This window comes from Dasypus novemcinctus, chromosome 13 (assembly GCF_030445035.2).
Source record: "Dasypus novemcinctus isolate mDasNov1 chromosome 13, mDasNov1.1.hap2, whole genome shotgun sequence".
In the NCBI taxonomy this organism is placed as follows: Eukaryota; Metazoa; Chordata; class Mammalia; order Cingulata; family Dasypodidae; genus Dasypus; species Dasypus novemcinctus.
The window spans coordinates 49,699,685-49,722,343 of record NC_080685.1 but is presented as its reverse complement, the minus strand read 5'-3'; the positions used below and the strand labels follow the sequence as shown (position 1 = coordinate 49,722,343).

The window sequence follows — 22,659 nt, the reverse complement described above, 5'->3', positions numbered from 1 at the left end:
TTGAGTCCCCACCCCTTGGTGGGTGGGACTCACAGATAAAAGCCATGGCAAAGGACAGAGTTGGAGTTTTGATGCTGGAATAGTGAGCTGGAGCAGAGGAAGTAAGCACACAAAGGAGGAAAGCAGCTGAGCCCAGAGTGAATTGAGCCCCAGGGAGACAGACAGAGCCTGTCACCTTATAGCCTACAGCTGGCCTTGGGGAGAGAGGCAAAGCCTAGAGAGCCTCATAGTCTGCAGCTGACCTTGTCAGTAAAAGAGGAGTTGAGCCCAGACAGAAATGGAGCTGAGGAAGAGAGGAACCCAAGAAGCCTGAACTCTTGGCAGACATCAGCAACCATCTTGCCCCAATACATGGCAATAGACATTGGTAAGGGAAGTAACTTATGCTTTATGGCCTGTAAGCTTCTACCCCAAATAAACAACCTTTATAAAAACCAACCAATTTCTGTTATTTTGGATCAGCACCCCTTTGGCTGACTAATACAGCATCCAAATAAGAAAAGAGGAAGTAAAACTCTCACTCTTTGCAGATGACATGATCCTATATTTAGAAAATCCTGAAATGTCTACGACAAAGTTAACTGAACTAATAAATGAATTCAGCAATGTGGCAGGATACAAGATCAACATACAAAAATCAATAATGTTTCTGTACACTAGTATTGAACAATCTGAGGAGGAAATCAGGAAAAAAATTCCATTTACAATAGCAACAAAAAGACTCAAATACCTAGGAATTAATTTAACCAAAGAAGCACAGGACCTATATGCAGAAAACTACAAAAACAATGCTAAAAGAAATCAATGAAGACCTAAACAAATGGAAAGACATTCCATGTTCATGGATTGGAAAATTAAATATCATGAAGATGCCAATCCTACCCAAATTGATTTATAGATTCAATGCAATACCAATCAAAATTCCAACACCCTACTTTACAGAAATAGGGAAGGCAATTACCAAATTATTTGGAAAGGAAAAGGCATCCAAGTCGCCAAAAGCATTCTAAAAAAGAAGAGCGATGAGGGAGGACTTTCACTGCCTGACTTTGAAACATACTACAAAGCTACAGTGGTTAAAGCAGCATGGTACTGGCATAAATATAGATATATTGATCAGTGGAATAAAATTGAGAGTCCAGAAATAAACCCGCACCTCTACAGCCAACTGGTTTTTGACAAATCTGCTAAGTCCGTATTACTGGGTCAAAAGCATCTCTTCAAGGGAAGTGGATGCAGCTCAAGCTATTGAGCTCTTGTCTACCACATGGGAGATCCATAGTTCAGTTATTGGTGCCTCCTAAAGAAGACAGTGAACTGGTGTGACGGGCAGGCACAGCAAGCTGACACAGCAACATGATGCAACAAAAGACACAAGAAGAAAAACATAATGAGAGACACAACAAAGCAGGGAGCAGAGGTTCCCAGTGCCTCCTAAAGAAGATAAGCAAAGACAGCAAGCTGACGTGACAGGCAGGTACAGCAAGCTGATGCAACAAGATGACACAACAAGGGACACAAGAAGAAAAACATAATGAGAGATACAACAAAGCAGGGAACAGAGGTGGCTCAAGCGATTAGGTGCCTCCCTTCCACATCAGAGGTCCTGGGTTCGGTTCCAGTGCCTCCTAAAGGAACAAGGAAGACAATAGACATAGCAAGTGCAAACAATGAGGGGGTGGGGAGAAATAAATAAATAAATGAATAGATAGATAGGTAGATAAAAATAATAAAATAAATCTTGAAAAGTCTCTTCAACAAATGGTGCTGGAAAAACAGGATATCTACAACCAAAAGAATGAAAGAGGACCCCTATCTTCCTCCCGATACAAGAATCAACTCAAAATGGATCAAAGACCTAAATATAAAAGCCAGGACCATAAAACTACTGGAAGAAAATATAGGGATCCTTAGTAAGTAAGTGGTGGTTCTTGGATCTTACACTCAGAGCATGAACGATAAAGGAAAAATAGGTAATTGGGACCTCCTCAAAATCAAATACTTTTCACCTCAAAGGACTTTGTTAAAAGGATGGAAAGGTAGCCAATTCAATGGGAGAAAACTCTTGGAAATCACACATCCGATAAGGGTTTAATATCCATTGTATATAAAGAGATGTTACAACTCAACAATAAAAATAGAAATGGTCCAATTAAAAAATGGGCAAAAGACCTGAACAGATAGATATTTGCCCAAGAAGACACAGCAAACAGACACAGAGAACAGACAACCGAGGGGGGGGGAGGGGGGGAGGGAAGAGAAATAAATAAATAAATCTTTTAAAAAAAAGATATTTGTCCAAAGAAGAAATAAAAATGGCGAAAAAATGTTCAACATCACTAGCGAATGGGGAAATGCAAATCAAAAATATGAGATATCATTTCATACCTATTAGAATGGCCACTATTAAAAAGACAGAACTACAAGAGTTGGAGAGGAGGCAAAGAGATAGGAACACTTATTCACTGTTGGTGGGAATGCAGAATGGTACAGCCACTGTAGCTGACTATTTGGCAGTTCCTAAAGAAGTGGAATGTAGATCTACCATGTGACCCAGCAATATCGCTACTAGGATATACCCAGAAGAACTGAAAGCAGTGACACAAAAAGACATCTGCACATTGATGTTCATAGTGGCATTATTCACAATTGCCAAATAATGGAAACAACCCAGGTGTCCATCAACTGATGTGTGGATAATCAAATTTGGTGTATACACGTTATGGAATATTATGCATCTGTAAGAAGAAATGGAGTCATGAAGCATTTGACAACATGGATGAACCTGGAAGACATTGTGCTGAGTGAAGCAAGCAAGGCACAAAAGGATAAATACTGTATGATTGTGCTATTAAGAACTAAATATATTGTAAACTCATGTAGTTAATAACTAGAATATAGGTCACCAGAAAATGGAGGAAGTTAAGAGAATGGAAAGCTGAGGGCTAACTCGTGCATAATTGGTAAAGACATTGTTAATTTTTCGACATGAATAGAAAATATGAAATAACAACATCGTGTTTGTAACTAATAGTACTATTATATGGGTATGACAGTGGTTGAAAGAGAAAATCTAAGATCATATATATTACTAAAAGGAAAGCTAAAAAATGTAACATGGGACTGTATAACACAGTAAAATCTCATGTGAAATATGAATATGGGTAATATTGTATATATAAGATAGTTTTTCTTTGAAACTGAACAAATGTATGTTAATGTTACAAGATGTTAATATAGGCAAAACAACAGCAACTCACATTATGCTAGGTGAAAGAAACCAGACACAAAGTACTACATATTGTATGATTCCATTTAAATAAAATGTAAATATAAATCAATTTATAAAGATGGAATTAGATTAGGGGTTATGAAGGGCTAGGGAAGGATAGCGGAATTGAGAGGTGACTGCTAAGGGATGTGGAGTTTTTCTTTTTGGTAACGAAATTGTTCTAAAATTTTTCGTGATGATGAATGCACAACACTGTCATTATGCTAAAAGCCATTGATAGTACCCTTTGGATAGATTGTATGGTATGTAACTACATCCCATTAAAATGCTTTGAAAAACAAAGGTGACAGCAAGTGTCCTGGTGAGAGATGATAGTGGCCTGGTGTGGACTGGTGGCAGAGGAGCTAGTGAAAAGTGTTTGGATTTATTCTGAGGGTTGGAACTCACAACATTTTCTGATATGGCATGTGAGAAAAAAAGACGAGAAAAGGATTACTGCAAGATTTTTGGCTGGCCAACTGGAATAAGTAGTCTTTCACTGAGATAGGGAAAAGCCATCAGAACCACATATTTGTGGGACAGATGGGGTGGTAGAGGAGGGTCAAGAGTTTGTTTTTGGGCATATTAAATTGGAGATATTTTTTAAATTAAAAAGATGCTATTTAAATAAATATTTAAGTGGAGCTATCTAGACAGGGATGGATTAGGAATCTGGACTTATAGGGAGATTTGGGCTAGAGACACAAACCCAACTTAGGAGTGAGTGTATTTAGAAGGTAGAAAAGGTCTGAGGACTAAGTTTGGGGTTCACTAACTTTTGGAAATGAGGAAGAGGAAACAAGAGAAAATATTAACAAAAAGGGGTAGCCAGAGTAATAGGAGGAGAATGAAGATAGAATGGAGTTCTGTAGACCAAGCAAAGATAGGATTTGTTACCAGCTGGAGGATGGACTCTGTGATCCACTGAGAAGACTTGGTGGCCCTGTGTAATTCATCTAGAGCCACATATCTGGTTGGTGGCAGAGTTAGGACTAAAAACATATTCTTCTGACTCTTAGTGCAGTTATTTCCAACCTGCCATACTGGTACTCTAGGGATGGCTTTTAAAATTGAGAATCTTTTTTTTTCCTGAACTGGAATATATTGGTAATTTTTCTCTGTATCAAGTCATATTTTATACCTTTTTATGAGCTCCTCCTTTTTAGTTGCATCAGCCATCAATTTTTGTGATGGAGGTATCTTACAGAGCCCTACAAGAAAAAACGGAAACAATACTAGCATCACAGGTATTAATAGCTTTGCCTTTAAGTTCTTCTCCCCCAAAATGTGAGAGTCAAAGCTTAGAATGGAATTGGAGTGCAGAGGCTAAAAATCCCTCTCCAAACTCACTAAGGCAGGGGACTCTATTGACAGAACTGAGAGACCATGCCAGTGGCCCACATCATCAGCACCTGCCCCAGATGGCCTGCTCTGTTTGTCCCTGTTTGCTCTCACGTCAAGAAGCATGTATAAAGGGAGACATGCACAACGCAAACAGTTCCATGTTCTAGAATAAAGAGTCACATTCATTTCAGTGTCCCACCTCTAGTTGGGGGTCTGAGGGATGGCACAGGTAGTCAATTTGCCAAGTCCTTACCTTCCTGAAGGACCTTGAATGTAGATTTTGTGACGTTCTCTCTTCAAGTGAAATTTATGTGTATGTATATATTTTTTGTGTTAAAACTAATAATTTGACCTCCATTTTTATAGCCCTGCTTTGTCATGTCTTTATATCTGTTGTACATACATGGAAAGGGCCTGGCATTCTGTCTGTCTTACAGAGGTTCTGTCTGCTTGAGTTTGGGGAGGATGTGCTCATTCTCAGTCTCTTGTCTAGACAATCTCAGCACTTGGACTCTGTTCTTCCTGTTCTTCCAAATCCATGAAACTTGTTCTTGACTCAGTTTCTTGAACCCTAGCAATTCTCTTCAGTTTGGCTGTTCCAGGATTTAAAAACCATTCTGTTCTCTGGGCTCCTAGACCCTCCACACCCCCTATCCTTCCCTGCCTCCCCACCCCACACCGGCCAGTTAGGACCTTGATAGTTTAGCCTGTTCCTCATCTCATTCTGACCTGGCTGGGCTGTCCAATCCTGCCCCTGTTAGATGCCAAATACTGTGGGTTTAGTATCCACAGGGAATAGGTTCAGCCTAGCTCTGTGGTGTTCTTGGACCCAGGGTCATTTTATTCTGTAAAAAAGCTAGTAAAGGGAGCAGATGTGACTCAAGTGGTTGGGTGCCTGCTTCCCACATGGGAAGTCCCGGGTTTGGTCCCTGCTGCCTCCAAAAAAAACCCAAAAAACAAATAAGAAGCAAACAGATGAAAGAGCTGACTCAGGGGAGCTGATGTGCCTCAGTGGTTGAGCATCAGCTTCCCATGGATGACGTCTGGGGTGCAGTACTCATCCCCAGTACCTCAAAAAAAAAAAAAAAAGGTAAGACTTTAATTGGTGGTATCTGGATTGCCTCTTGGAGGCTCTCTGGAGAAGAAAGTGATTGCTCCTATAGTGTGTTTCATTTGTCAGTTCAATCATTCTGATAAGCATTAAAAAAAAATTTTTTTAGGAGGTATCAGAGATTGAACCCAGGACCTCTTACATGGCAAGCAGGCACACAACCACTGAGCTACACCTGCTCCCCTCTGACAAGCATTTTGGGCTCATTATAAAATATTTTTTAAAACGTGGTACTTAAGAATCATCTTTGAATCTTTGTGTCCATTTTAATATAATCGAATAATAAATGCTGTGAAAGCACTTTAACTGGTATTCAAGAATTTAACGGCCCCACCCATGGCTTCAGGCAGGCACTGCCCTGGACAGGCCACCAGCCTCCACACAAGGGTGTGGGGACAGCAGTTGAGAAGAGTTCTCCTTCGGGCAACTCTGCCTCCCTCGCCCCCTCCCAGGTGTCTGCTGTGCCCACCGTGCTGGCCATCAAAAACGGGGACATGGTGGACAAGTTTGTGGGCATCAAGGATGAGGACCTGCTGGAGGCCTTCCTGAAGAAGCTGATCGGCCGACAAGCAGGGAGGCGTCCCTGCTGCCCTTGCCTGCCTGAGCCCCCAGTGGTCCTGGGGAGGGGCCCCAATAGAGCACGGCCCTTCTGTAGTGGCCCCACACCCCACACCCCCTCCCTGGCCCCTGCAAGCCCATGCTCTGGGGCCCAGGCCTCTAGCGTGGGAGCTGGGAGTGCTTCCGAGCCAGCCGCCTGCCCAGCGTGGCTGTCAGGAGTGATGCTGCTGCCGATTTGGGGATATCTGTCTTCCTCCCGCTTTCTTTCTGTCTGCTCCCCTTAGTGCTGGCATGTCCCAGGAGGCTTGGACAGCCCTGCCTGGTGGCCAAGGCCGGCCTGCTCTGTGACCGTCAGGTGGTAGTGTCTGGTCCTCACCTTGGCCCTTCTCATCTGAACCCCGGGGCGTGGCTCATCTGCCTCCTGTGTTTTTCTTTCCTGCTGCTGTTTTGTAAAAAGGAAAGAAAAAAACCCCAAGCAAGTGAGAGTAATATATAATTCTCTCATTTTGTAGGTCTGTAATAAAGAACTTTAAAAAAGAAAAAGAATTTAAAATTTGTGATAATTCAATGAAGAGTTGTAGAACAGTACTTAGTACAGTATTATATGTGGTTTATAAATTACTGGTAAATATTTTTAACCATTAAGGGCAGACTTCTCCTTAAGGACAGTGATTTGGCCCAATTGTAATTGCTATTTATATTTTAAAATAATACAACTACAATTTAAAAAAATATTTACTAATCTAAAACTTAACCTGCTTTAGAGAGCTATGACAATAACAGCAATGGTAAAAGCAACAGCTATAATTTAATGACCATTTACTAAATGTCAGGTACTGTACTAACTGCTTTTTAGACATTATACATTTAACAAAATCCTTGTAAGAGAGGTTTTATTATGCCCATTATAAAGATGAAGGAGCTGAAGTTTAGAATGGTTGTCACATAGTTAATAATTTTCAGAGTTGGGATTTGACCTCTGGTCTCTCTGACTCCAGCAGCTGTGTCCTGGGACAACTATTATTATTTAATGTTTAAAATATTTTGTGGGTGCAATTCCTCGAGGTAACTATATCCCCAAATCGCAACTTTATTCACAGTGTACATTATTCCAATACCTTTCTTTGAAAGCACTGCAAAATTCTACTTCTAGTAATAAATGGAAAGACCTAAGAAAGGATGGAATGGAATGGAGGGGAATGGAATGGAATGGAAAAGAAAAGAAGAAAAAAAAAAAAAGAGAGAAGAGAATAGGATCCCAATGCTTCCAATAATTTCAGTTAATCTGAGAAATCTAATTTTATTCTGTTGCCCAAATTTGCCCCTCCATGGAATCAGAAACCTCTTTCCACTCAGTCACACTGATGCCATAGCACCCATTATAATATTATACATATGTAAAATTCGTTGTCCATTTTCCCCTTTCTTTGGATGTGTTTTATGCTGTCTTAGCTCTCATCTATTTGGTTTTAAATAAATAATAGCAGATTAATTTTAAGATTTAGTTAATCACAGAGGTTTTCAATAGCAAAAAGGTACCTTTGAATACTCTTGTGGCCCATCGTGCCTGGAGTTCTGTAGCTGTTAAGATGGATCCTTTAAGGCCGATGAGACCAATGATAGCTAATGTTGGCCTTTCTAGGCTTGAAGGAAAAACCAGCTTGTATAGGAACATCTTCTTTGCACAAAGGCTTCTGAGAGGTTCTTCAAGGAAAGGAAAAGAAAATGTATATCCTGTAGCAAAGATCACAACATCAATGTTTTCTTCCACTGTCCCATCTTCAAAGAGAGCAGAGGTTTCTGTAAACTCTTTCACGCTGGTTTTCACAGTGACTGCCCCACAGAGGATACAGACTGGCAGCTCATCATTCACAATGAACTTTGTTTTTTTCCTTTGACACAGAAGAGAAAATTAGTCACTGAACTACACCTACAAGACATTTAAGCAAATGATTTATTTGGCCAATTCAAGGAAATTATCTGCCAAACAAAGGTTGTAAATTGACCAATTCTAATTCAAAGTTGTCTACCTGATACACTGTTTCCTATATATGTTTTGTTTTCCTGCTCCCAGTAGAAGGCATATGGAAAATGACTAAACCTACTGTTTCCTGGAAGGGGTTAAAATGCTATTATCTTTTAGAATTAGTTTCTGGGACTTTTGTCAGTGCATCAAGAAAGTGTAGACAGCAGTCCATTTGATGGTCAGTTTTGGGTCTCACGTCACCCAGGCCTCAAGAGAATGACACTAGGCAAAGAGGATATCAGTAAGAAATATTCTGAATAAAACAAAGAATGTGAATTTTATATTAAACACCATATTATTTAAGTGACAGATATTGTCAACATCATTCTACCTAATCACATCAGACATATGTCTTTAATAAAATTTACCTATCAATTATTCTTTGCCTTTAACTTTCCTCATAAGTTGAAAGATATTTCACCAAAGAAAAACATTTGGGTCAAATATATAATAAAATTCATATTTAATGACCTTACATTCATATCAAAGGTCTTCTTTTCCTTGCCAATGTGGGACTCTACACAGATTATATTAAAATATATCACACCAGGAATTCCTATTTTGAAATTCATACCTCTAGTCAATCAGCCAGAGTAGACATTTATTATATGTTAGCAAGAGTGGGACATCTGCATTCATTGATATTACAAGTATTCTATTTCCAGATGGTAACAATTTCAAGATTGCTCAATTTAAATTTCCTGATTTTTCAAGCTGGATATGAAAGTTTTTCACCTAACCTCATGAATTTCCTTTAGCCTCATATATTATTATTTTTGTTGCCACATAGGAAATACTCCCATTTTAAGAACTGTTGTGGCACTTGGTGAACAACAATGTTAAGGAACGACAATCTTAAGGAAGTAAAATCACAATGATTCCTGAACTTTTTGATTTCTGAATAAAATTGAATGAAAACTATTGATTTAATTATTTTCCATTAAATAAAAAAGTTAAAAATACCCTTTCATAATATTTAATCCATAATTCTCATGGTTAAATCTTTTATTCAACTTCCTCTCTTGAATCCACCTTAGTACACATGAAGGAAGAACTTGTGCAATCAAATTAATGTATCTTCTTGTACTCATCATATTAAGAGGGTAGCCTCCATCTGAAAAGCGGCCAATAACCCAAGTACCGGTTCTAGTACTGAGAAGTACCTAAAAAATAAGGCAAGAAGAATAAAAGCACGAGCTAGGCATTTTGTAGTATTTTTCTTCAGTGTGTTTCAAACTAAATACTTTCTTGTCTAATAATAACAGAGGGTTGGTAAATTGCACATAGATTTACAAATGACTGTTCAACCCTGTTGTTGCCACTGTTTTCACAATTCACTAACAGATCTAAATATCTGTTAAATACAGTCAATGAGAAAAAGAGGGTGAAAAAGAGTGATATTGAGGAAAATCAAAGGTGATGTAAAGGAATTTGAATGTGTCTTACTGCCATATTCTCAAGTGTAATATTTTCATCATGTTTAATATAAAGAATTATAATACTTGTAGATATACAGTATTGATCTGGTGCTTTTTTACATGTAAATAATATAGAATTTAAAGTGAAGGTCTGGGAAGCAATTTTAACTGAATTAAACAAAAATCCATTCTTTCCAAATTTAATCATTTATGCTAAACTGGAAGAGACTTCTAATTTGTGAGTGTATGACTGGACTTTCTAAAATCCTTTTTTTTTTAAGAGATTTATTTATTTTATTTATTTATTTAATCCCCCCCACCCCCCACCCCCGCTGTCTGTTCTCTGTGTCTATTTGCTGCGTCTTGTTTCTTTGTCCGCTTCTGTTGTCGTCAGCGGCACGGGAAGTGTGGGTGGCACCATTCCTGGGCAGGCTGCACTTTTCTTTTGCGCTGGGCGGCTCTCCTTACGGGTGCACTCCTTGCGCGTGGGGCTCCCCTACGCGGGGGACCCCCCTGCGTGACGCGGCACTCCTTGCGCGCATCAGCACTGCACATGGGCCAGCTCCACACGGGTCAAGGAGGCCCGGGGTTTGAAGCCCGGACCTCCCATGTGGTAGACGGACGCCCTAACCACTGGCCAAGTCCGTTTCCCTCTAAAATCCTTATGCATACCTCTTAGATAAAATAAGGGCTGCTTTTACCTTAAAACAAGGTATAGATCTGTCTTTTAATTGAAAATTTGGAGATGCTCAGAAAACATCCTCCCCTTTCTATCCTTACAGAATTACATAGGTGGAGTGTTAAAGTTCATCTACGGAAAGATAACTGGCCTGGTGGGATAATTTGCCCATTTGGTCTTGTTCTTAAAGGGGCATCTCTGACAAATGCATAGTGGTCTTGCATCCATGCAATTTTTCTAGACTCTTTTTGAGAATAGTTCAAGTCTATAAGTATGGATTCTTAATTAGCTCACAGAGGACCACGAGCAGCTTTAACAATTTCCAGGTTTTTTCACTTACCTTGTGTTCATGTAATTTAGCAATTGGCCCATGTGTTTTATAATCTTTAGTACTTCTCCAGCAAGAATTGATGATAGGGGTATGGATTCAGAAATGGTGTACCTGAGCTGCTGTTCGACTGAGCTCCACAGCTATGTCCCCTCCGGTGTTCCCAAGACCGATCACTAAAACGCGCTTGCCCTGAAAGCCTTCTGGGACCTTGTACTCTTGACTGTGCAGGACCTGGCCTTTAAACTTATGGATTCCTAAGGGGAAGGATGGGGTCAGAAGATTAGAAATATCTAAAGCTAGAATCCCCCTCTCTTCAGGGATAGGGTCTGTGGAAGAAGGGAAGTCCTATATTAAACAGGCCAGCCCTTTCCCCTGCCATTTGTTGCCAGCAATAGAACCAGCATTTGAAGCTGCAAGCCAGCACAACCTGTCTTGGTAAAAATGCAGAATGAGTGTTTCCTTTCAAAACTATTTCTTTGGGAAATCGAATTCAATGCAGGCAAATAGTAAGAAACATTTCATGCATGATTATGAACATCCTGGGTAAGAAGTAGATTGTTGATGCATGTTATTTTACCTAACAGATATATTCTATAAAGATGTGATTTGTGTACATAAAATGCTTACAAAGTGAAATTTAATTTAATGAAAGTATTTCCCAAAAGAGATTTGGTGGCAAGTTCTCTTGTAAAGTAAGTAATTATTCTTGTGATTTATGTTCATGTTACTTATACTTTTTTTATGCGTATTTTACTTTATTAATGATTTATTATACTCTGGTCTTAATTATACTTTATTCTTATGTTTATACTTATGTTTCTGACTGATCTCTCAGTTTCCTGACACTCTGTCAATAGAGGCACAGTTATGACACTGATATGTATGAGCAGGGTTAACAAATATTTCTACTCTTTTTATTTTCGGTAAATCAAACACTACCTCCTTGGAAGACATGAAAGACATAAATCATGGATTCACATAAACTAAAGATGGTGGTTACAGTGGAAGCAGGGGTGTTTGCAGCGGGGCCAGCAGGAACGGAAATTATAAGAGGTGGTGGAAGAGACAACGGTGATGGGACTGTGACCCGGCAGACCCACTGACAGGTGAGAAGGAGCATGTACGAAGAGTCAGAGGAAAGGGAAGGTTATCAGTTTGGAGAACTAGATAGCTTCCAACCCCAACACTTCAAGTAGCCTTTGAAGTCTTAATGCATAAAGATTAAACGTGCTCCTGGAATATATCACTGTCCTACCATTCAGTCGGATTCACTTACTCACTAAACTTTCTATGATGTTGTGCGCTGTCGTGGCCCACTGGGTGGACTGGGGGAGAGTGTGGGCTTCAGTGTGGACCACCGTTCATGTGGCGCAGCGGTGCTCCAGAATGCATTCGCCAGCTGCAGTGGATGTGCCGCAGTGATGGAAAATGTTGATGTGAGAGGGTAGAGGTGGGTGGGTTGGGGGATACATATTTTTTTGAATGTAACATTTAAAAGAAAATAAAGAAGAAAAAAAAAACCCAATTACTTGTAACAAAATATCTGAATAGGATTCTTGGCCTTCTGAAAACTAAACAATAGGTGCCACATTCCAAATGAGGTGCTAAACCAACTATACAGACTTTGCAAAGAATCTTTATGCAGACCAGTTTTGTGATCCTTAGCCTCTTACCCACACTGAGGGTATAAAAGGGTTGAAGTTGAAGTGCCAGGAGGGGGAAAATTGGAGAATTTCAAGAAAAGAACTGTTGAAGTGCTACTGCATGCTCAGTCACCTTGGCATGGAGCCAAGTGAAAGGGGCTTCAAGGAGATGACTCTGAGATCTTGACCTTGGCATCAAGAGACTGACTGAAGCCAGACACTGGTGTTTGACCCCCTGCCTGAAAGGCAGAGGCTGGAAATGCCTGTAAAGGATGGGGGCTAGACTGGTAGCAAGTTTTTCTGCAACTGTTGGCAAAGCAGAAATACATAATTCACAGGGACCAGATGAAGCCATATAGGTGAGTCAGTCTGATGCCAATTTTAAGGGACTTTGGCACAAGGTGGCCATTTGAACAGGCAATGGGACCCCCAAAAATAGTTTGTGTCAAGATGACCTGGGGAACCTTGGGCTTAAAGGGTTGTAAATAGTCAGTCTGAGAGTTCAAACCCTGCAACAAGGATCTACAGTTTAGAGTCCCCAGGAATGGAAAGACTCTCTGAGGCACCTATGAATGCACCCCACAAAACAGTCAGTGCTAAGCCCCCACTTCCACCCGGAGGCCAGAGAAAACTACTCCAGATAAGTGCCAGCTAAGAAGCTGTCTTCCACTGGAAGATGTACCTGCTGGAGTGGGGAGAAGCTATAACATTACATGTAGTTCCATGATTTTGATTATTGCATGATAGGGCATTTTAATTATGGAAATGAGAGCATTTCGATAATTTAATGTGGTCAGAGGATTTTTCATTACCGGAAAACTACCAGAAAAGTCCTGGGAACTGTCGGAGATTTCATTCAGGGGAGGGGAAAGACAGGCACCTCAGATCAGGTTTTTAAAAGTAAAAATAAGAACACCAGGGGGCACCACCCAGAAGAGAGAGGGGCAAAGGAAGGAGTTTCAGAGGGCTGAAAAATTCTGTGAATAGCACTGCAACAGCCCTAGAGTGCTCCCTTCCCCTTAACTATGGAGCAAAAAACAGTCTGCAGACTGCAGCAGCTGTGGACTGCAGGGATCCTCTTCCCCAAGGAAAGGGAAGAGGGAGAGACACAGCCTACAGCAAATTCAGATTTTGGCCAGTGAGATTTGTCTCCTGCTTTGGAGAGGTCTCACACTTCCAGGCCAGATGGAGTACTGACACTGTCCTGAGAGCAGGCAGGAGCTAAAGATAATTTGCCCTCTCAAACTCCCTCCCTACTGCCCTGGGCTGGTTGCTGAAGAGGCGGAGGGAGGGAGGGTGTGGCCAACCAAGAGTGGAGAACACCGTCTAAAAAGTTTGTTTGTGAGATTTGACTGAGGTTAGCAGTCTGCCCAAGATCGCCATCTGCTGGCCAGACCAAAAAATGCATATAAAAGAAAAATAAATAAATAAAGGAGGCAAGCAGGTACCTTTACTGCCACCCTTCCCAAAGCCCTAGGAAACTGACCTGCACCCCATTACTGGGTCCTTAGCCCTGGTTTGAGCAGGTAAATAGGAGCAATCCTAAATACCTGGAACAAATTGAACCAAGAGTCAAAAAACAGTGGTAGCAAGTGGATGGGGTTTAAGCAACTGGGCACCTGCCTCCCATGTGGGATGTCCTGGGTTTGGTTTCTGGTACCTCTTAAAGAAGATGAGCAGATGCCACAATCAGCAAGACACCACAATGAGCAGACACCACAATCAGCAAGATGCTGCAATCAGCAGATGCCACAACTAGCAGATGCCAAAACAGCAGAGAGGAGAAGTAGGTCAAGTGGTTTTGCACTTGCTTCTCACATGGGAGGCCCTGGGTTCAGGTCCTGGTACCTCCTAAAGAAGATGAGTGACAACAAGCAGACAGATAAGAGAGCCACCTTGGGGGGGAGGGGATAAAAAACAACGAAAGAACAGTGGTAGCACACAGCTACTTAACAGTAAATCCCTAGGCAAGAGAGAGAAACTGAACATCAAGAGCAAACTCAACATCAGAATCAGTGACCTAGACATTAACAAAAAATTACAAGTCTTACAATGAAAAAGGAAGATATGACTTTGGCAAAGGAACGAATCAAAGTTCCAGTTGAGACACAGGACTGGAAACAGCTAGACAATGAGTTTCATACAAATCTCCTAAATCAAATCATGGAGTTGAAGGACATAACTAAAGAAATAAAAAAAATTAAGAAGACATTGAGGAAGCGGACTTGGCCCAGTGGTTAGGGCATCCGTCTACCACATGGGAGGTCTGTGGTTCAAACCCCGGGCCTCCGTGACCCGTGTGGAGCTGGCCCATGCGCAGTGCTGACACACCCAAGGAGTGCCGTGCCACGCAGGGGTGTCCCCCACATAGGGAAACTCCATGCACAAAGATCACGTACCACAAGGAGAGCCACCCTGCACGAAAAAAAAAGCGCAGCCCAGGAATGGCACCACACACACAGAGAGCTGACACACAAGATGATGCCACAACAACAACAACAACAAAAGAAGACATTGAGGGAACACAAAGAAAAATTTGATATCTTGGATAGAAAATTAACAGAGTTTATGAGAATGAAAGATACAGTAAGTGAGATTAAAAATACAATAGAGGGAAGTGGATGTGACTCAAGCAATTGAGCTCCCACCTACTACATGGGAGGTCCTGGACTCAGTTCCTGGTGCCTCCTAAAGAAGACAAACAAGACAGTGCACTGACACAATGGGATGGCACAGTGAGCTGACTCAACAAGATAATGCAACAAGAGACACAAGAAGGAAAACATAATGAGAGACACAACAAACCAGGGAATGGAGGTAGTTCAAGCAATTAAGCGTCTCCCTCACACATGGGAACCAGGTTCGGTTCCTGGTGATTCCTAAAAAAAAAAGAAGATGACAAATGCAAAAATAACGAGGGGGTAGGGAGAAATATATAAATAAAATATTTTAAAAATACAATAGAGACACACAACCGCAGATTGGAAATCATGGAAGAAAGAATCAGCAACATAGTGGAAAGAACAACTGAACTGAAGGGAAAGAAGAACAGAGAGAGAAGAGAATGTAAAAATTTGACCAGGGGCTCAGGGAGTTGAATTATAACAAGAAGAGCTCTAACTGTGTATTATGGGAGATCCAGAAGGAGATGAGAAGTGCAAAGGGGCAGAAAGTATTTAAAGAAAGAAATAATGGCTGAAAATTTCCCAACTCTCATGAAAGACATGAATATACGTGCCCAGGGAGCACAGCATACTCCAATTAGAATAAATCCAAATAGACCTACCCAAAGACACATAATCTGCAGAATTCCAAATGCCAAAGAGAAAATTACGAAAGCAGCAAGGGAAAAGTGAAGCATGGCCAGTAAGACTTAATATGGATTTCTCTTCAGAAACCATGGAGGCAAGATGGCAGTGGTATGATATAATTATGGTATTGAAAGAGAAAAATTGCCAGTCAAGAAGTCTTTATCCAGCAAAATGTCCTTCAAATATGATAGTGAGCTTAAAATATTCACAGATAAACAGAAACTAAGAGAGTTCATAAACAATAATCCAGGTCTGCAGTAAGCACTAAAAGGAATTCTGCATCCAGAAATGACAAGAGGAGAGAGAGAGGCTCAGAGGAGAGTGTAGAAGTGAAGACCATCCAAAAAGGAACTAAAAAGGTAAAAAGACGGACAAAAATTAAGATATCACATATGAAAGCCTAAGGATAAAATGGTTGAAGTAGGTAATGCCTTTACCATAAAAATATTGATGGTTAATGGATTAAATTCCCCAATTAAAGACACAGGCTGACAGAATGGAGAAGAAAACATGAGCCATCCATATGCTGTCTGCAGCAGACTCACCTTAGACCCAAGAACACAAATAGACTGAAAGTGAAAGGTTGGAAAAAGATATTTCACATAAATAGTAACCAAAAGATTTCAGGTATAGCTATACTGGTGTCAGACAAAACAGACTTTAAATGCAAAAAAAATGATAAGAAATGCACAAGGCATCTATGTATGTGTGTGTGTGTGTGTGTGTGTGTGTATTTTTTTTTTAGGTACTGGGACCAGGGATTGAACTCAGGACCTCATATGTGGGAGGCCAGCACTCAACCACTGAGCCACATCGGCTCCTGAGGTGGTTTTTTCATTTGTTTTGCTTGTTGTTAATTTGTTTGTTTGTTTTTAGGAGGCACTGCCAACAGAACCTAGGACCTCCCATGTGGGAAGCAGGTCCTCAATCACTTGAGCCACATCCACTCCCCATGATGTATTTATAAAAGGGATAATTTACCAAGAAGGAGTAACAGTTATAAATATCTATGCACCTAACCAGGGTACCCCAAAATACGTAAGGCAAACTCTGGTAAGACTGAAGAGAGAAACATATCTCTATGGTAATAGTTTGAGATTTCAATATGCCATGCACATCAATAGATAGAACAACCAGACAGAAGATCGACAAGGAAACAAAGAACTTGTACAATATGATAAATGAGCTGGATCTGACAGACATAAACAGAACATTGCACCCCAAATCAGCAGGTTATATATTCTTCTCAAGGGTTCATGGATCTTTCTCTAGGATATACCACATATTGGGCCACAACACAGTTCTCAATAAATTCAAGAAGATTGAAATTATACAATGCATCTTCTCTGATTATAATGGAATGAAACTAAATACCATAATAGGCAGGAAAGGGGGAATTTGAAAATATATGGAGGCTAAACAATATACTCAAACAATCAGTGAGTCAAAGAAGAAATTGCAAGATAAATTAGTAGATATCTTGAGACAAAGGAATATGAGAACACAACATATCAAAATTTATGGGATACAGCAAAGGCAGTGCTGAGGGGGAAATCTATAACCCTAAATACCTATATTTAAAAAGAAGAGAAAAAATAAAAAAACAACAGAAAGAAAAAAGAGCTAAAATCAAAGAACTAACAGAACAACTAGAGGAACTAGAAAAAAGAAAACAAACTAGTCCCAGAGCAGAAATAAATAACAAAGATTAGACTGAAATAAATGAAATTGAGGACAACAACAACAAAGACCAAACAACAACAACAACAAAAATAGAGAATATCAACAAAACCAAAAGCTGGTTCTTTGAAAAGATCAATAAAATTAGCAAACCCATAGCAAGACTAACAAAAAAAAAAAGAGAAAAGATGCAAATACATAAAATCAGGAATGAAAGGGAGGATGTTACAATTAACCCCACAGAAATAAAAAGGATCATAAGAGGATTCTATGAGAAACCGTATGCCAAAAAATTAGACAACCTAGATGAAAAAGGACAAATTCCTAGAAATGCACACTTTACACTGACTCTACAGGAAATACAGTAACCCAACAAACCAATCACAAGCAAAAAGATTGAATCAGTCATCAAAAATCTTCTAAGAAAAATCTTCTAAGAAAAGTCCAGGACCAGATGGCTTCACAGGTGAATTCTACCAAACATTTCGAGAAGAATTAATACCAATCCTGTTTAAATTCTTCCAAAAAATTGAATAGGAGGAAAAAATTACTCACTTTTTATGAAGTCAACATTACCGTAATACCAAAGCCAGATAAAGATACTATAAGAAAAGAAAATTACAGACCAAACTCTCTAATGAACAAAGGTACAAAAATTCTCAACAAAATACTTGCAAATAGAATGCAATAGCATATAAACACACTTATACATCAATTATCAAATAGGTTTTTTCCTGGTATGCAAAGGTGGTTCAATGTAAGAAAATCAATTACCATAATACACTACATTAACAAATTGAAGGGAAAAACAACATGATCATCTCGATTGATGAAGAAAAGATATTTGACAAAATCCAGCATCCTTTTTTGATAAAAACTTCAAAAGATAGGTATAGAAGGAAAGTTCCTCAACATAATAAAGAGCATATACGAAAATCCAACAGCCAACATTGTACTCAATGTGGAGAGGCTGAAAGCTTTCTCTCTAAGATCAGGAAGAAGATAAGAATGCCCACTGTCACCACAGTTATTCAATATTGTATGAGAAGTTCTGGCTAGAGCAATTAGGAAAGAAAAAGAAATAAAAGGCATCCAAATGGGAAAAGAGGAAGTAAATTTTTCCCTATTCACAGATGACATGATCCTATGCTTTAAAATTCCTGAAATATCTACAAAAAAGCTACTTGAGCTAATAAATGAGTTTAGCAAAGTGGCAAGATACAAGATCAACATGCATAAATCAGTAGTGTTTCTATACACTGGTAATGAGCAAACTGAGGAGGTAATCAAGGAAAAAATTCCTTTACAATAGCAATAAAAAAACCTCAAGGGGAGAGTGTGAATTAAAGGGTAAATTATTATCCCTGTGGTGCAGCAGTGCTCCAAAATATGTTCACACCAAGTGCAATGAGTGTGCCACAATGATGGGGGAGGTTATTAGTGTAGGAGGAGGGGTGGGGGGTAGGGGGTACACAGAAACCCCTTATGTGTTTTTTTTTTTTAATTTTTATTTATTTCTCTCCCTTTCTCCCCCTCCCCCCACCCCAGTTCTGTGCTCTCTGTGTCCATTTACTATGTGTTTGTCTGTGACCGCTTCTATCCTTATCAGCGGCACCAGGAATCTGTGTCTCTTTTTGTTGTGTCATCTTGTTGTGTCAGTTCTCCGTGTGTGTGGTGCCATTCTTGGGCAGGCTGCACTTTTTTTCGTGCTGGGCAGCTCTCCTTACGGGGCGCACTCCTTGCACGTGGGGCTCCCCTACCAGGGGACACCCCTGCATGGCACGGCATTTCTTGTGCGCACCAGCACTGCGCATGGGCCAGCTCCACACGGGTCAAGGAGGCCCAGGGTTTGAACCGCGGACCTCCCATGTGGTAGGCGGATGCCCTATTCATTGGGCCAAGTCCGCTTCCCTCCCTTTTGTTTTTTATTGTAACATTTTTTGTGATGTATATATCTTAAAAAAATACAATTTACAAAAATGATGGGGGTAGGGGGGTGGGGAGTGAATTATATGGGAACCTCTTACGTTTTTTAATGTAACATTCTGTGTGATCTATTAACTTTAATAAAAAAATGTGTAAAAAAAAAAGACACAAGAAAAAAAACATCTCAAATACCTAGGAATTAGTTTAGCCAGGAATATAAAAGATTCGTATTCAGAAGACTACAAAACACTGCTAAAATAAATCAAAGACGACCTCAACAAATGGAAAGACTTTCCGTATTCATGGATTGGAAGACTAAACATTGTGAAGATGTCAATTCTACCGACACTGATTTATAGATTCAGTGCAATACAAATCAAAATTCCAACAGCCTACTTTACAGAAATAGAAAAGGCAATTACCAAATTTATTTGGAAGGGAAAGGTGTACTGAATAGTAAAAAACAGCCTAACAAAGAAGAGAAAAGTAGGAAAACACACTCTCTGACCTTGAAGCTACAGTGGTCAAAACAGCATGGTATTGGCATAAAGACAGACACATAGAATTGAGAGTTTGAAAACAGACCCACACCTCTATGGTCAACTGACTGCAGATAAGCCTACCAAATCCACATTTCTGGGACAGACTCTTCAATAAATGGTGCTGAGAGAACTGAATATCCATAACCAAAAGAATGAAAGAGGACTGCTATCTTACTCCTTACATAAGAATTTAAAATAGATCAAAGCCCTAAACATAAAATCCAGGAAAATAAAACCCCTAGAAGATAATGTATGGAAACATCTATAAGACTTTGCAGTAGTTGGGGGTCTCTTAGATCTTACACCCAGAGCATGAACAACAGGGAAAAAAACCATAAATGGGACCTCCTCAAAACTAAACACTTCTGTACCTCTAAGGATTTTGTGAAGAGGGTAAAAAGGCAGCCTACTCAATGGGAAAATATTTGGAAATCTCACATCTGATAAGGGTCTAATATCCATAATATATAAAGAGATACTGAATTTATATATATCCAGAACATTTAACTGAGAAATGTATGTTTTTATTAAACTATTTCCTTTTTCTTTTTAAATTACTATTTATATTTGCAATTATTAAATGTACAAAATAAAGTTAAAAATAAAAAAAAAAAAAAAAAGAGATCCTGAGGAGTGGATATAGCTTAAGCGGTTGAGTGCCTGTTTCCCACATGTGGAGGGAAAGGGGCACTTATTCACTGCTGGTGGAAATGTAGCCTGGTACAGCCCCTGTGGAAGTCTGTTTGGCAGTCCCTAAGGAAGTTAGATATATATCTACCATGTGTCTTGGCAATACCACTACTAGGTTTAGACCCAGAATAACTAAGAACAGTGACATGAAAAGACATCTGCACACCGATGTTCATAGAGATATTATTCACAATTACCAAAAGATGGAAATAACCCAGGAGTCCATCAATTGATGAATATAAACAACCTGTGGGATACAAACACGATGGAATATTATTCAGCTGTAAGAAGAAATGAAGTCGTGAGGCATATGACAACATGGATGAACCTGGAGAACATTTTGTTGAGTGAAGCAAACCAGACACAAAAGGGCAAATATTGTATGACTTCACTATTATGAATTAAATATAATGAGCAAATTCATGGAGTTAATGGCTAGAATATGTCACTACAGGAAAGAATGTTTTTAGAGATTGGAAAGCTGAGATTTAAACTGTGCAGAATTGGTAAAATATTGTTTGTGAATGTTTGGAAATGAATAGTAATGGTGAAAACACATCATTGGATTTGTAATTAATAGTACTAGCGTATGAGTTTGATAGTGGGTTTTTTTTTGATTAATGAAAATGCTCTAATATTAATTGAAATGATGAATGCACAACTCAGTGATCATACCAAATGTCATCAATTGTACACTAGATAAGTATTATGGTTTATGAATAAAAAATTAATAGGGTGGGTTGGGGGGAAAACACACCAAATATAAGATACAGACTTTAGTTAGTAGTAATACTGTGATGATGCTTTTTTATAATTTGTTACAAATATTTCACAACAATGCAAGGTGTTGTTGGTGGGGTGATGGATGAGAGCCCTGTATGATGTTATGCATGCTTGTTTTGTAAGTTCACAACTTTTACTATACACTTATTTTTCATATATGTTCATATATGAATTATATACCTCAATAAATTGCTTTAAAATGAAAAAAAAGAAGTAAAAATAAAATCGGCTAATAATTGTGCCTCACTCATACTGTCCTTTCAACATTATATACCTTAAGGTGCTATATTAGGTCTAGGTGATGTGAAGGTAAAAGGCAGTCCCTCCCCTCAGGGAGTTCATCCTGTAGTGGGGAGACAGGCAAACAAACAGACAATGAAAATATTATAGCTAACATTTAGTCATTACTATGCAACTCTCAGGCACTCCTCTAAGGGCTTTATACATGTTAACTTATTTAAACTTCACAGCAACCCCACAGGCTAGCCAATTATTATTCCATTTTACTAATGATGGGATTGAGGCAGCAGGTTAAACAATTTACCCAAGGCTGTATAGCAACAGCCCTTCTGACTCTGGAGTTCAGTTTTCAATCATGATACTATACTTCCTCCCAGAACAGGAGGTATTAAGATGGACCCAATAGGGCATCTGGCCTAGACTGAGTCAGGGAAGGCTTCCTGGAGGGAGACAATGTTTCTTTCTTTTTTATTAGGGAAGTTGTGGGTTTATAGAACAATCATGCATAAAATGCAGAATTCCCATATACTACCCTGTTATTAACACTTGCATTGGTGTGGTACGTTTGTTACAATTGATGAAAGCACATTTTTTTATAACTATATTATTAACTGTAGTCCATGGTTTAATTTAGGGTTCGCTGTTTGTGTTATGCAGTTCCATGGATATTTTTGAAAAAAAAATTTATTCTGGTAACATATACAACTAAATTTCCCTTCTTTTAACCACGTTCATATATATAGCTTAGTGCTGTTATAATGCTGTGTAACCATCACCACCATCCATTACAAAAACTTTTCAATTGTCCCAAACAGAAATTCTATACATTTTAAGCCTTAACTCCCTATTCCTTGCTCCCACCCCATGCCCTGGGTAACCTATTAATATATTCCAAATTCTGACTCTGAGTTTGCTTATTCTAATTATTTCATCTCAGTAAGATCATACAATAGCTATCCTTTGGGCTTGTCAAACTGATTTCTTTACTCAACACGATGTCTTTAAGGTTCATCCACGTTGTTGCATGTATCAGAACTGCATTCCTTTTTATAGCGGAATAATATTCTATTGTGTGTAGTGGCAGTTTGAGACTATTTATGAATCCC

The 22,659-nt window shown here is 39.3% G+C and overlaps 1 protein-coding gene across 5 annotated transcripts in view; it reads right to left on the bottom strand.

Annotated features, from left to right (window-relative positions):
- The window catches only part of FMO4 (flavin containing dimethylaniline monoxygenase 4), a 43,712-nt gene that overhangs the window by 7,331 nt on the left and 13,722 nt on the right, over positions 1 to 22,659 (bottom strand). For all 5 annotated transcript variants that reach the window (XM_071207573.1, XM_012523799.4, XM_012523798.4 and 2 more), the window contains 4 exons: positions 10,850 to 10,992; positions 9,274 to 9,473; positions 7,824 to 8,176; positions 4,413 to 4,482 (listed from right to left, as the gene is read on the bottom strand). In XM_071207573.1, coding sequence (XP_071063674.1) covers positions 4,413 to 4,482; positions 7,824 to 8,176; positions 9,274 to 9,473; positions 10,850 to 10,992 — 766 coding nt within the window. The remainder of the gene's footprint in view (positions 1 to 4,412; positions 4,483 to 7,823; positions 8,177 to 9,273; positions 9,474 to 10,849; positions 10,993 to 22,659) is intronic.